This window comes from Doryrhamphus excisus, linkage group LG11, assembly GCF_037039965.1.
Source record: "Doryrhamphus excisus strain RoL-2023G ecotype Guam linkage group LG11, RoL_Dexc_Guam_v1.1, whole genome shotgun sequence".
Lineage (NCBI taxonomy): Eukaryota > Metazoa > Chordata > Actinopteri > Syngnathiformes > Syngnathidae > Doryrhamphus > Doryrhamphus excisus.
Genome location: NC_136367.1, coordinates 11,678,183 through 11,693,706, shown reverse-complemented (window position 1 = coordinate 11,693,706; position 15,524 = coordinate 11,678,183). Strand labels below are relative to the sequence as shown.

At 42.6% G+C, this 15,524-nt stretch overlaps 1 protein-coding gene across 1 annotated transcript in view; it reads right to left on the bottom strand.

The window, feature by feature from the left end:
• LOC131125806 (neuropilin-1a-like) overlaps nucleotides 1-15,524 on the bottom strand; it is a 60,364-nt gene that overhangs the window by 27,603 nt on the left and 17,237 nt on the right. Inside the window, exons 4-6 of the mRNA XM_058067692.2 lie at nucleotides 12,404-12,631; nucleotides 7,427-7,597; nucleotides 4,121-4,287 (exon numbers count right to left, since the gene is read on the bottom strand). Coding sequence (XP_057923675.2) covers nucleotides 4,121-4,287; nucleotides 7,427-7,597; nucleotides 12,404-12,631 — 566 coding nt within the window. The remainder of the gene's footprint in view (nucleotides 1-4,120; nucleotides 4,288-7,426; nucleotides 7,598-12,403; nucleotides 12,632-15,524) is intronic.

Here is a 15,524-nt window from a genome sequence, read left to right as displayed (position 1 = left end):
GTTAAAAGACTTGGCAGCGTCTCCATGCACGTACACATGCTAAGAAGCACAGGAAGAGGGCGGGACTCGCTAGCGGTGTGGCTAAATGGGATTGAAAGAGGAAAAAAAAAAACAATGGCACTTCCTGCCAAAACAGGATGCTGTCTCTTGGGTGATAGGGAAAGAAAGAGCTTCAGCTTGGAGGTTCTCACAAGACGTTTTACAGTCTGGACGACCTGATATGAACAATGTGCAGGCGGAAAATGCGCGGATGGAGCAGCTTTACAGCTAAATTGCTAACAAGCTTGACAGCATCCGATGCCCCAACCTCTTAGCACCTTCACATCCCCTCTCTGGACACAACGTTAGGTACGCCTACACTGTAAATATCATACAGCGGCTTTCAGTATTCATTCATTCATTCATTTTCTACTGCTTTTTTTCCTCACGAGGGTCGCGGGGGTGTTGGAGCCTATCCCAGCTGTCTTCGGGCGAGAGGCGGGGTACACCCTGGACTGGTCGCCAGCCAGCCAATCACAGGGCACATATAGACAAACAACCATTCACACTCACATTCATACCTATGGACAATTTGGAGTGGCCAATTAACCTAGCATGTTTTTGGAATGTGGGAGGAAACCGGAGTACCTGGAGAAAACCCACGCATGCACAGGGAGAACATACAAACTCCACACAGAGATGCCTGAGCGCGGAATGAAACCCGGGTCTGAAACCCGTAGCTGTGTGACCTAAATGCTAACCACTCATCCTATGTGCAACCAGGATGACAAGCAGCTAAACCCAAAAAATACTGCGACTTTGTATTTGTTTCATTAAATCAAGATACATGTGCTAGTCACTCAAAATGTGACAATGACAATTTGGAGAGGCTAATTAACCTAGCATGTTTTTGGAATGTGGGAGGAAACCAGAGTACCTGGAGAAAACCCACGCATGCACGGGGAGAACATGCAAACTCCACACTGAGATGGAGAGGGTGGAATTGAACCCTGGTCTCCACAAGACCACCGTGCCATCCGCTTTCAGTGTGATGCATAACATTTATACTGCATTCTATAGCTCTATATCACAGCATATCATATCAACTCCTGATATATAATAAATAAGACACTTCATAAGGCTCGACAAGACAGGACTGAGCCATTCAACATCCTAATAACAGGAGACGACTGGTTTCAGAGTGATGATCTGGTCTTCTCCAGAAAAGCACAAGAGTAAGACCCGCGACCCACATGTTGAGAATCCCTGCCCTGGACCGCCTGACCCAATATTGAACCAGCTCTTGTATTAGATCTTCTTAGATCGTACATAGAGTTGTGCCCACTGATTGTGGGTGTATCCTGTCTGCTGTTTACATCCCTTCCAATCATGGACGCCCGCTGTGGGGCTTCACCACAGGTAGCCAGACCAAAAACGTAGTCTGGGGGATCTTTTGTTTCCCTTTTGTCTGACTTTGACATGCTGCCCCGCTCACAGGCCTGGGATGTATTCTCCAGATGCCGATGTCTTCCTGATGGTGTCAAAGACATCCTGAGGACAAATACTTCTATGTCTATAAATACCTCAAAAGTCAGGAGGGGAAGAAAGCCTTTCCTGGCGCTAAACACTGGAGCTTCTATGCGGGTCTGGGTGTCACACGTTACATCCGTGGTTCCCAATTATATTCTCTCAGGCGCGGAAATATTTTGAAATACTATTGAGCATGACACACATACGCACACCCCCCCCCCCCCATGTCGCAGGCTCAAGTATTGTTTTTCACCTCATGTCCACCAGTCCAGGGTGTACCCCGCCTCTCGCCTGAAGACAGCTGGGATAGGCTCCAGCACTCCCCACGACCCTCGTGAGGATAAGCGGTAGAAAATGAATGAATGAATGAACCATAGGTAGCATCTTCAACTGATAGATAACTGTACCAGATTTCAAAATAAGGTAAAAAGTGTCGTAAATGACGCACTTTGCATTTTGACATCAGAGAAATCAGGGGTGTTTAGGAAGGAAACGCTGATGTGTATGTTAACGCTCTTCCTGTCTTCCTGCTTGAAATGGGATTAGAGCCACAGCCCAAAGAGAGATAATGATCTCAGTGTTACATCGCCTCGGCAACATGGTGAATAGTAACCTTAAAATAGTGTCCATCAAATATGAATGTCTGGAAATGAATAAAAGATATGTTTGTCAGCAAGTGGAGCATGGAAGGATGAAGTAAGTCACTAAGTCAGTGAACTAAGTGAATGAAGTTGTAGCTCACTTCGTTGAACAAACGTGGACAAAACACCCCCAGCTGAGAGGGCCCACAACAATTTGGGAGGTTGTGGTTCGGAGGTTATAAATAATAGTGGTGGGCTGGGGATGGTGGGATGCTGTGACCTCAGCCGGAGTTGCCAACAAGGGGCCGCTCAAAGAACAGAAGAGCCCAGCTGGACCTGGAGGCTGGAGGTTGTGGTTTGAACCCAATAAATGAAGATCACGTTTGATCTATGCGGCCTTCGCTGAAACAATGTCGGTCATAAAAGCTGTAATTCAGCGTAGCAGCAGGTCAATGAAGCCCACGTCTGGTACTCCGCGTTGGCACGCGCACAAGTCCAATTCCAAACTCGTCAGCAATATGAAATGATGTATATGTTCATAACACACACGATGACTCCAACAAAACATTTGAAGGAAGACCTCCTGCTAACTTTATAAACCTTTTAACCTCTTGTGATTGTATGTTGATGTCCCAGGGGGGGCGAGTGGCCCAGTAGCCGTGAGAAGTCCCCAGACAGACAATAGAGAGCCGCCGCGACTAATACACTGGTGACACTGCCTTCCTGGCCACTTCCTGCTTCCACCCCCACAGCAAGGAAGTGGGAGCCATTGTGTGGCTTCCTCAATGAGTTCCTGTCCTGCACAATGGGACCAGGTCTCAAACCTGACTTATTCCGAGAGGCCAATTGAACTAAAAAAATCTGTTGGCACAAACGCTGGTGCAGAGGAGCTAGTGATATCAGATGTCAGTAAAAAAAACAAAATCTCTCCATATTAGCATGAACATTTCAACTCTTTCTCCTTTCATGACACCTTTTTTGTAGTTGTTATTATTGTACTGCAAAAAAGGTCAGTAAGGATAATTCATAATACTAACTCCTTATTTCTAAAATCACAAATACTTCAACTTGCTGATATACTAGTTAATCTTCAAACAGCTATAATAATGAATAAGGCTAAAAATAATAATAATTTCCTAAAAATGTCATCCAATACTTCTCTACAAGAGAGGAGAAATATGATCTCAGGGAAGAAGTACATTTGAAACACTTCTATGCTAGGACTACGTTATGCTAGCCATAGCATTTCAGTATGTGGAATCAAACTATGGAATGGATTGAGTAAGTCATGATGTGTTATATACATCACTATATTGACACTAACTATGGTACCCATTTTGTCATTGTATGGTCACCTCGTACTTCGGTAAGTGACAAAAAAAAATACAAAAAAATTAAAAAAAATTAAAATACAAAAATATACAGAAAACATATATTTTAATGATAATATATTTATAATAATAATATTATATAAAAATAATTATAACAATTATAAAAAATTATAAAAATAATTATTATAATAATAATTATATTAGAAAAGCAGGAAGTGAACAAATGTAACAGTTAGTGATTGTAAAAGTACCAGATGGAGGGGTAGGATTTAATAAGTTTTGCTTCTTCCTACTCCTTTTGGACATGTGGAACTGGGAACTGATTATGGGATGCACTCAATTGTAATCTGATGCATGGTCAAATGAAATAAAACCATTACCATTACTATTTTTAAGTAATTGTATTTTAGAATGTACAGTGGGAACCCCCCTGCTGTAGTCAGCTGCATTGAAAAAGTGTAAGACACTAAATGTATGACGTGACACATGTGAGTAAACAGGGTGGAGCATACCTGCAGCGCCAGCTTTAATATAAAAAATGCATGTCAACTTCATGCTCCAACATGCATGAAAATGAAGCAAATGAGTGAACAATGTCCTCACCGCATGTGGGCAAAACCTCTACGGCATGATGGGGTTCAAACTTAGGACAAGCCTGGCAAGACATCAGTCCTTCATTCGGAGCTGCGAGGCACTGACCTGGATCCACTCGCGGACTGTGTCGTCCGAGGGCGTCCATCCGTTCTCCTGGTAGTTGAGGCGGGAGCGCTCAGGCGACCAGTTGGAGTTGTACTGGGAAGACGCGCTGATCTGCTCTGAGGAAATCTCGCCAGACTCCATGCCCAGAGGCTCCATGCAGAAGAAGTCTGGCAGACAGAGTCAGCACATTTTAGAACAACAAAGGTGCAGACCTTGGCCGGGTCTTAAACATTTCATAGTTGGGGTGCGACTACGGCTTTGCTACGGTACTACTCTGTTGCGATTGGTCAGGGTTCAACAGATACAAACATTGGCTTTCCTACACTCCAGTTTTCGTTGGAAAGTCTTGCCTAAATTTGCCTTTGTTATCATACACTGTCTTGGTTTTTGTTCAGTACTGCACATACCAAACTAGTCTGTTTACCCTGTACTGTATCGTGTGTTGCAACAAAAAACACTCAATACATTGCCAACTTTGCATTTTTTAATTGAAAATACTGAATTTAATCTCACCAGGATGTATTTGTTCTTAATATGTGTGCCTAGACCTAGGGAGGATAAACGGCATAAAAGATGGCTGGATGGATGGATGGATGAAAGGACGTGTGTCTGGAACAAATTCATAAAATTGAATTTTTATTAAAAAAAAAAATCTAAATACAGAAAAAAAAATTATTAAAAAAATATTTTAAAATTATCCATAGGTATGAATGTGAGTGTGAATGGTTGTTTGTCTATATGTGCCCTGTGATGGGCTGGCCACCAGTCCAGGGTGTACCCCGCCTCTCGCCCAAAGACAGCTGGGATAAGCTCCAGCACCCCTGCGACCTTCGTGAGAAAAAAGCGGTAGAAAATGAATGAATGAATGGATTAATTTTTATTATTATTTTTTTAAATACAGAAAAAAATTATTTAAAAAATATTTTAAAATATGATAGGCTGGCGACCAGTCCAGGGTGTACCCCGCCTCTCGCCCAAAGACAGCTGGGATAAGCTCCAGCACCCCCGCGACTCTCGTGAGGAAAAAGCGGTAGAAAATGAATGAATGAATTAATTATTTTTTATTTAAAAAATTTGTTTTTTAAATACAGAAAAAAAATATAAAAAAAAATATTTTAAAATATGATAGGCTGGCGACCAGTCCAGGGTGTACCCCGCCTCTCGCCCAAAGACAGCTGGGATAAGCTCCAGCACCTCCGCGACCCTCGTGACGAAAAAGCGGTAGAAAATGAATGAATGAATTTTAAAATATACTTTTGTAGATGTGGACTTAATATTGTACTATGTGTTGTAAAATATATTCATGTCCAAATAAAATGATACCATTAAAAGTGACCTCAGTTTTTAGAATGTTCCGGTTTTCATCTTTTGGGAATAATTTAAGAATGAATACTCAGGTACAGCCATTCATTTTCTATTCCACTTACCCTCACTAGGGTCATGTGAATATGCTGGAGCCTATCCCAGCTGACTTTGGGCAAGAGGCAGGGTACACCCTGGACTGGTCACCACTGTGTATATTGCGAAAGAAAAATAGGGCCCCTTTAAGAACATCAGTGCTAAATATTAACAAATGTGGAGGTCATTGTTGTTGGGGTCAATGGCTTCAGTGAACCCCTCCACTCCATCCATCTGCCAGGAAGTCAGTGTGTGTGTGTGTGTGTTCACCAAAGAAATGATGCAAACACTAGCAAATGAGGAAGAAAGATGTCTTGCTCATCAAATCTTCCATAAAAACACTTTGTGAGTAATGAGCCAGAAAGCCCCGTGTCAGTAAGTTGTCTTGAACATTCTAACACGATCACTTTTCTTGTCATTTGTTCAGTACAAACAAGCAAACAAGCACATCTTCACTGCAAGGCCTTAAATCTCAAATACGTCACATTTATCCCTCCTAAAGTTACCACGGGGTCGTGACCTCTGCATAGCAGCATTCCAAAGGAGCGCGGTTGGGGTTGAAAGTGTACCGGCCGGATGCGACCGCGGGCGAGATGACAAATTGTTGTGGCTTGCCCGTAAGCCCGTCAGAAAAACAATAAGTAAGTCGTCATGTCAGGTTGGAGATGAATGAGACGTTTAAGTGTTGCTAATGTTCCTCTGAGCACATGGAGCGAGGGGGGGGGCGCGCATACAAGGTCAGGTATCCCTTACGTTGTACAAACAAAGCAGGCAAGATGGATGTGTTACTTTCACTTATACATCAACCTAACACCGGTGGTGGCAAACCTTTAGTGGTTAAGTCAACATGAAGTTGCATTAAACGAGGGGTCACCAACCTTTTTGAGGCCGAGGGCTACTTTGTGAGCACGGATAGTATGAAGGGCTACATGACCTGTTTGCGGTGAACTTCCAAAATGACAAAACTGCACGGATCACTTTTTAGTAATGAGAACAAAAGGAATAGTAGTAGTAACACTATGTGAAGCGACTGCTCACATATCAATGTTCATTATTTTACACAATAATGGTAACAAAACCAAGAAACATTTATTTATGTGCTCACATATTTGAAAGTCAGAGGGAACACCTTTCTGTTATTTTTTCACCTGCCTAGTGAAAAAAGTCCTTTGTTTGTCCAAAGCTGCCTTTAACAAACGGGCCTTTTCCGTCCTTAATGCGCTGCCGGGTGGGTAGCTCGCATTCAAGCTTTCGTGACAAGTTTTCAAGTGTCTCTCCAAATTGTGCCTCTTTGGTATTGCAACAGTCGTCCCGCAAATAAGACACATACATTTTTCTTCAAAATACGTCAAGAAAAATTCTTCCTCACAATCACTGTGGAAAATGTAAGTCCTTTTTCGCTTTTCACTCCTCATCACCGCTGCATAGTCTGCATATATCAGAAAAGCGGTGAGCGGACGCGTGCGCACACATGAACTTTGACTTGAGGTAACAGTTTGTTATAAAATGTTTTTGTTTTAATTTTTGATGTTATAAGACAATTTAAAAAAAATACATTAATGTAAGCAATTCTGATTCAAAATTTAAAGCACAAAATAACAATGATAATTTGTGACCAGTGCTATTTTTAGAAGATGCCTCACGGGTGCCTTAAGTGGTCCACGTGGGCGCATGTGCACAGCGTTGGTGACCCCTGCATTAGACCATAATGTATCATCTGAAATCTATTTCTTATGTCTGGTAGTATACCAAACAGTACTTTCTATCTTCAATGTCAAATGGCTTTGGTTTTAACAATATTTAAAAAATATAAAAAAAATGAAAGATGTGTAGCCCCTTCATTATGTTATTATTTTGAGTTCAAAATTGGAAAGCAATGCAACTGATTGGTGCCACGTAGCTGCTCACCTTCCTCCATGTGTCCAGGGGGGAGGCTCCTTTCTCGGATGGTGTAATTGGCAGAGAAGCCCTCTCTGGTGATGGCGTTATCAGTGGTAATGGTCATGGACAGGATGCCCGTGTAGGAGATCACGCGGCCCGGCGACGTCTGGCCACAATAGCGACCGATGTGAGGACCCACTGTCGAGGGAGGTGCAGAAAATGTAAGTTGTGCAATTTAGAAATTCTGACAAAAAGGTTCAAAATAACATCATTTTTCAACCAATACTGGTTTTAGTCAATCGCCTGTACAAATAAAGCATATAATCTTCACAATTATTATTATTAAACTGCATAAAGATTGACTTGTGACCATGTGAGCTAAAGGCAGTTTGCATCACTCCAGGTGTTCGAATGGGGGCAAATATTTCAATACGGCCACATAGACACCCAGTATATTTGTATAATGTTTGGCAGCTGAGTAATAGTGAATAATAGTGCATGACACAGTAATGACTTGCTCCTATTTCGGAAGTGTGCATGGTGTGTTCCATGAAATCGTTGAAAACAAGGCAATCAAACAGTGACGAAAGCTTGTCTTCCGCATCAGACATAATAAAGGAAGCAGATGAAAATAGTGCTTCTGATGCTAAGAGTCCATAGTTGGTGTCAGTTTGTGCCAATTCCATTTTGTGGCGCCTCGTGTCACCAATAAGGTGCCTAGTGACGTGCAGTGTCTCAAACTGCCTCCCAACTGGCTCGTGGTGGCTCGTAACGGTGGCAAAAATTGAGTTTGGCGACAAGAAAGCTCAAAATGTTTAAAATCTTTGGCGTGCCACTTGCATCAAGCAATCAGCGCAAAGTGTCCACCAAGTGGAACCAAATGTTGCAAAAAATCCGCCTATTGGAATCCACTGGAATGAAATAGTTCCATGAAATAGTTGAAAACGAGGCAATCAAACAGTGACGAAAGCTTGTCTTCCGTGTCAGACATCATAAAGGAAGCAGATGAAAATAGTGCTTCTGATGCTAAGAGTCCATAGTTGGTGCCAGTTCGTGCCAATGCAATTTGCAGTGGAGCCTAGTGTCGCCAATAAGGTGCCTAGTGGCGTGCAGTGGCTCAAACTGACTCCCAACTGGCTCGTGGTGGCCCGTAATTGAGTTTGGCGGCAAGAAAGTTCAAAATGTTTAAAATCTTCGGCGTGCCACTTGCATCAAGCAATCGGCGCAAAGTGTCCACCAAGTGGAACCAAATGTTGCAAACAATCCGCCTATTGGAATCCACTGGAATGTAATGGCGCGAGCCATTCCATGAAATAGTTCCATGAAATAGTTGAAAAGAAGGCAATCAAACAGTGACGAAAGCTTGTCTTCCGCGTCAGACATAATAAAGGAAGCAGATGAAAATAGTGCTTCTAATGCTAAGAGTCCACTGGGCCGGTGCCAGTTGGTGCCAGTTGGTGCCAGTGCAATTTGCTGTGGCGCTTAGTGTCGCCAATAAGGCGCCGAGTGGCGTGCAGTGGCTCAAACTGCCTCACAACTGTTTCGTGGTGGCCTGTGACGTCGGCAAAAATTTAGTTTGGCGGCAAGAAAGTTCAAAATGTTTAAAATGTTCAGCGTGCCACTTGCATCAAGCAATCGGCGCAAAGTGTCCACCAAGTGGAACCAAATGTTGCAAACAATCCGCCTATTGGAATCCACTGGAATGTAATGGCGCGAGCCAAGTTGCGCCAATTGTGCGAGGAGTCCACTGGGCTATCACTAGTTGGTGCCAGTTCACACCAAAGATCATGCGATTGGCGCGTAGTGGCTTGCTCTGGTGCTGCACATAATCTTTGGCGCAAACTGGCACCGACTGGCGCGGGCAAAGTGGACTCCTAGCATAACATACCTACGGTATCTGTTTTTGCACAAAGTTAGTGTGCATGAATACATCGTGGTTCCTATCCTTCATTGTTTCACTGTGCTGTTTTTCCAGGGGCGTATGACAATTAATTTGATGTAAACAACACAATGTTGTCTAATAACGCAATGTTGTTTACATGGTTAAATGACTTCCCAGTAGCCTGCAGTTGATGTGGGTGGTCCATATTTGCTACCAGATTGTATCACTCTATCAGCGCTATCACCAGTTTATTTCTAGCACGAACACACACACACAAAGGTGGCTTGAAAAACAACAACTTGACATTATTTGTATAAATTTGTGCTCAGTAGCAGCTGTGGGCACCCCCTCATGTAGTCAGAATGGTACACTCTTGATCACGTGACATTTTGAGTCATGATTTGATGACGGGATTGGGATGGATAGTCAAATCTGATTCCTCCCAATCAAATCGTCGTCATCGCCATCTAAGGCACCCCCAACTATATTCTAGGGGACTCCTCATAATCAAATCGCCGAATAGTCGACTGTGTAAGGCACCCTCAACTATATTCCAGGGGACTCCTCCCAATCAAACTGTCGAATAGTCGACTATCTGAGGCACCCCCAATTATATTCTAGGGGACTCCTCCCAATCGAATTGTCGAATAGTCGACTATCTAAGGCACCCCCAACTATATTCTAGGGGACTCCTCCCAATCAAATCGTAGAATAGTTGACTATCTAAGGCACCCCCAACTATATTCTCGGGGACTCCTCCCAATCAAATCGTCGAATAGTCGACTATCTAAGGCACCCCCAACTATATTCTAGCAGTGCCTTAAATAGTCAACTATCTAAGGCACCCCCAACTATATTCTAGGGGACTCCTCCCAATCAAATCGTCTAATAGTCGACTATCTAAGGCACCCCCAACTATATTCTAGCAGTGCCTTAAATAGTCAACTATCTAAGGCACCCCCAACTATATTCTAGTGGACTCCTCCCAATCAAATCGTCTAATAGTCGACTATCTAAGGCACCCCCAACGATATTCTAGGGGACTCCACCCAATCAAATCGTCGAATAGTTGACTATCTAAGGCACCCCCAACTATATTCTAGGAGACTCCTCCCAATCAAATCGTCCCGAGAATATAGTTGGGGGTGCCTTAGATAGTCGACTATTCGACGATTTGATTGTGACGATATCAATGTTCAACTTGCTTTCTGTCACTGATACATTCAGGTCCTGTTGTTGCACACCTAGCATGCTTATTTGTTTATCTGAGTGTTTTAGCCTGTTTCTTTCAGGTAGAAAAAGTTGCAAATGAAATCTATTTATATATATATATGAATATATATATATATTTATATATATTTGTCCGGATCACCATTAGATCTACTCTTAAAAAACAACAACAAAGAAAGAGGTGTAGACTATTAGTCAACCATTAGTCGACTGTGAACATCATTAGTGTTGTTGTTATAGGAAACATATCTAATGCATATGTGTGTGTGCAGGGTGTACTCAAAGCAGGATGAGGAGGAGATATAATGGATATTATGCTTTCAGCACATTAGAATGTTGACAACCACTCCACAGCCGGGAAACCAGTTGCATACAAGACCTGATTTTAGTGAGCATTCCAAGGATTAACAATGCAAGCAACACCGCAAAGTTTCACCTCTGACGCAATGTGATTTAGCTCAATTCTTATAAGGAGATGTTTCGTTATCCATTAGCATCGTCAGCACAGTTTGAACGAGTGAGTTCAGTGTGACTAGCAGCTAGCAGCATCGTATTACATTGTCGCATTAGCAGCGCTGCTAATCTCCCGGATTATACTTCATCACTGGCAGCTGCGAGCAGGCGGTCCGCAATCTGTGACGGATTATATCTGGAATTATTTCAGATTTATCCGAGCGTAGTGTTAACACCTCGGGGCTATGTGTCGCTGATTTAACAATTACATGCTGGAGATGAAATAAGATGCGTTCTTTAACCCAATCTTCTGTAATATGGCCGCTAGGATGACAGCAGCCTAGAAACCTGATCACTTGTGGATCAATGAGGGGTCCAATCTAAAGTGAATATGTAGGCGGTGCCATCTTTCCATTTCTAGACACAATTCTAGGTAGAGATTTGTTACAAATTACACTTATAACATAACATAACATAACATATGTTATAACATAACATATATAACATATATATATATTAGGGTGCATCAAATTTGAATGAGAAATTTTAAATTCATAATATCAATTTGGCTGGCATTCCATTTTTTTCCAATGAACATAAAAATGTATTTTGAGGAAATCCATTGAGATTTAGGGGTGCCACCTCACACATAAACTTTTGTAAAATTTCGGAAAATGTGCAATTTCTAGTCTAATTGCCAAAAAGTTGACCTGGAAAATGTTGAGTACAATGAACTTCTATACAGCATCATTTTTATAGGTTATCAAAGGGGGCCCAGACCAAAGACCAAGCTGCGACTGCTAGTCTGAAAGGAACTAGTTGTTGAGGGCAGCATCTTAAGAGAGCTGGTGGGTTGTGCTGCACAGTGCCTAAAATAATAAATGAATAAGTGTATATCACATTATGTAGGACTACAGTACTACTCTCAATAAATATGAAGCATCAGTAATACTGTCTACTCTATATTACTGTTGTTGATGTTAGGCTTGCTCAGCTATTAGCTAACTGTCATTAGCAAACTGTAGCAAGCTAATGTTAGCTACAGTAGAAGCAATGAGCACTAAATACCTATAAATATGACTAGAAATCATTCAAATTACAAAGACAAAACCGCAAATTTGCTAGTAATATGTAATAGGAGTATAAATACCAACAAAAACATAAAGATCACCTCAGATCTCCATGGCGACCATTGAACTGTTCACCACTTTATTCCACAAAAACAGATGTATGGTGGCACCCCTAAATAATCATTTATTGGAAAAATATTTTGTATGTGTTGTTTCTACATATATTGGAACACTTTTAGTACCCAACCATATCAAAATTCAATAATTGTGTTTTTTGATGCACCCTAATATATATATATATATATATATATATATATATGTATAGCTTATAACATAACAATAACAATAAACATTTTCAAGTGCGCAAACCTGCAGGGAAGCCGTCCCAGATCTCCAGCCAGTCGTATCGGCAGAGCGCCCCCGGTGGTGGCGTGGTGTCTGGCTCCATGTCGAAGCTGTCGAACTCCACCACAATCTCGGACATCTTGGGGGCGAAGATCATAAAGGTGCAGTCCAGGTTGTTGGGGTACTTGTCAGGGAAGCCCGGCGTCTTGATGGCACCCGTGGGGGCTGTGAAGTTCCTGGAACATTCCGGACCTGGACGGATGAGATACACATGGGTTTTTCAAAGCATGAAATATAAATAACACATTCTTCTGCAGAGGTCAGAGTGTCTTCACATCACTTGTCACTCTGGATTCTAATTGGGGCGGAGCCTCAAACACCCAGGGACCAGGGGTCTCAAACACCCGGCCCGCGGGCCAAATGTGACCCGCAGGACACTAGTTTGAGGCCCCCGCCTTGATATGAATGTTTAATGTTAGTGCGGCAAGTTTGATATGGATGCTGTATGGTATCATGTACCCAGAAAAAAATATTACTTTTGATTAATGTTCATGTTAAAGGTTAAATAACTGTTAATAGTTATTCTCCCTATCCGTGTGGAAGTGGTACGTTTTTGGCTATTTAAGTTTAAAGGAAATAACTTGAAGGCTACCGTTTAGGTCGCTAGCTCTCTACTTTGCGAGTTAGCATGTGACTCAAGATCCTGCAGTTGCGCAATATGTTGTAAATAAAAAGTATAAATGTGACTATAGTCGTGTTTTGTCATGTCTACAGGGCTCTAATAATGCTTTGTTCATTTTAATCTGAAAAAAATAATTTGTCTACCCACCAACTATATGTGGTTTCTTAAGTTTTTATTATTTGCCGTTTTATTATTATTTTTTTTTATTATTTATTTATTGATTACTGATTGATTGATGTTCTTTATTCTTGATTTGTTTATTTATTTTTCATCTTATTTTGTGTAAAAAAATAAAAAGTAAGATATATGAGAACAGTGGAATGTTTTATCAGAGCTTTTATTGTAGAAAATTGGAACCAAAGCGAAGTTTTTAAAAATTTTTAGTTTTTAATAAATGCGTTTTTTTTGGGGGGGGGGGGGTTTGGAAAACTTGATGTGGCCCAGTCTCACCCAGACCCGAGCTCCAGTGGCCCCCAATTAAATTGAGTTTGACTTAAACTAAGTACAAGCACCCTTGAAAAAAAATAAAATTAAATAAATTCGGGTTGGGAATTAGGTCCTGCCCCAGGTGGAGGAGTTTAAGTATCTCAGGGTCTTGTTCACGAGTGAGGGAAGGTGGGATTGTGAGGTCGACAGACGGATCGGTGCAGCCTCGGCAGTAATGCGGTCGCTGTACCGGACCGTCGTGGTGAGTAGGGATCGACCGATATGGTTTTTTTGGTACTGATGCCGATACCGATTTTTTTCCATCACCCTTAGCCGATGGCCGATTTTGCTTGGGCCGATATTTGTGGCCGACACTGCTTTTGCTGCCTCAATTTACATGAAAAAATGACCATGATAACAAATATCGGCAAGGAAAAATGCCAATATCGGCCCGATATATCGGCCGGCCGATGTATCGGTCGATACTTAGTCATGACCTTTAAGTCATGACTGAAAGAATGAGATGGCGGATACAGGCGGCTGAAATAGAGGGAGGGGCTCAGAGTAGAGCCGCTTCTCCTTCGCATGGAGAGGAGTCAGTTGAGGTGGCTCGGGCATCTAGTCCGGATGCCTCCCGGACGCCTCTATGGTGAGGTGTTCCGGGTATGCCCAGCCGGGAAAAGGCCCCGGGGCAGAGCTAGGACACGCTGGAGGGATTATGTCTCACAGCTGGCCTGGGAACACCTTGGTGTCCTCCCGGTGGAATTGGAGGAGGTGGCCGGGGACCGGGAAGTCTGGGCTTCCCTACTGAGACTGCTGCCCCCGCGACCCGGACCCGGATAAGCAAAGGAAAATGGATGGAATATTAGTTTCAATACATTTCATGGTTTGAACCACTCCGCCACCCAGCCGAGCCTCTGTTTGTGTTGACACTGGCTGAGACGTCCCGGCTGCTACTTATTGACTCTGCTGACACTCGGAGTCAGCTCATGTGCTCACACACACACACGCCTGCTGTGGTCATTAGGCTTAACTGCACATTGTAAAGGTTGAGACTTTTATGATCACATAAAAGTAAGCGAGATGTGGGTCAACAAGTTTGTCTGCCAGTGTGTCTTCCTGTTTTACAAAAGCTCTCTTTTTTTCCTACGTTGTTATTTTCTCCAAGCGTCGCACACTTCAATGTGTTCTGCAGCTCCACACTCGTGTGATTTTAATGTGTTGAAAGGCCCTCAGCATCATGTGGTGGATGCGGTGTCAAATAAACAAAAAAACTCACATTCTTGAGCTGGAGATCGTGAGTCACGCTTAAAACTGAACATTCTCGCTGCGTGCAACTCTCGTGTACTACACACACACACACACACCACATTGGTGCAGACACAGGAAGGAACAACTGATGCCAACCTGGAGCTGACCATAAAGTGACCCCACTGACTCATATTTGCCTGGGGTAGGGGGGCATAAAACAAGGCGAGGACCCCGGTCAAGTGTGCCCATGAGGCATGAGTGAGCATTATGTGTTCATATGAATGTAACCCGTGTGAACAGCCTGGAAACACACCCACACGCAGACGCCATGACACAGGTGGCGTGAATGATGAGGAATTACGATGAGTAGCGATGAAGCAGGCGGGCTCAGCTGGCCATAAAGGTCCGAAATAAAACAAGTCATGCGCGTGTTGTCACATTAACAACAACAACAACGTCACAGAGCTCGCTGACGCTTTTTTCTTACCATAATGTGTCTTAAAACACACACACTTTAATCAATAAGAGCACACAACATGTTTTATATTAAAAGTGAATGTCACAAAACATGTTTCAATGTAAAATTTGGAGAGATGGAAGAAGGCAACAAAGACCGTTTTTAAAGTGACACACTTAGCCACGTATACATGGAGCCAAATATTCCAATTGCATTGGGTTTATTTGCTCAAACGGAAAGAATGTAACCTTTGTATACACCTCATTCCCAAAGAAAAGTGACAATCCCAATGAATATATAATGGGATTCCCAGGGGTGGAATATTCCTT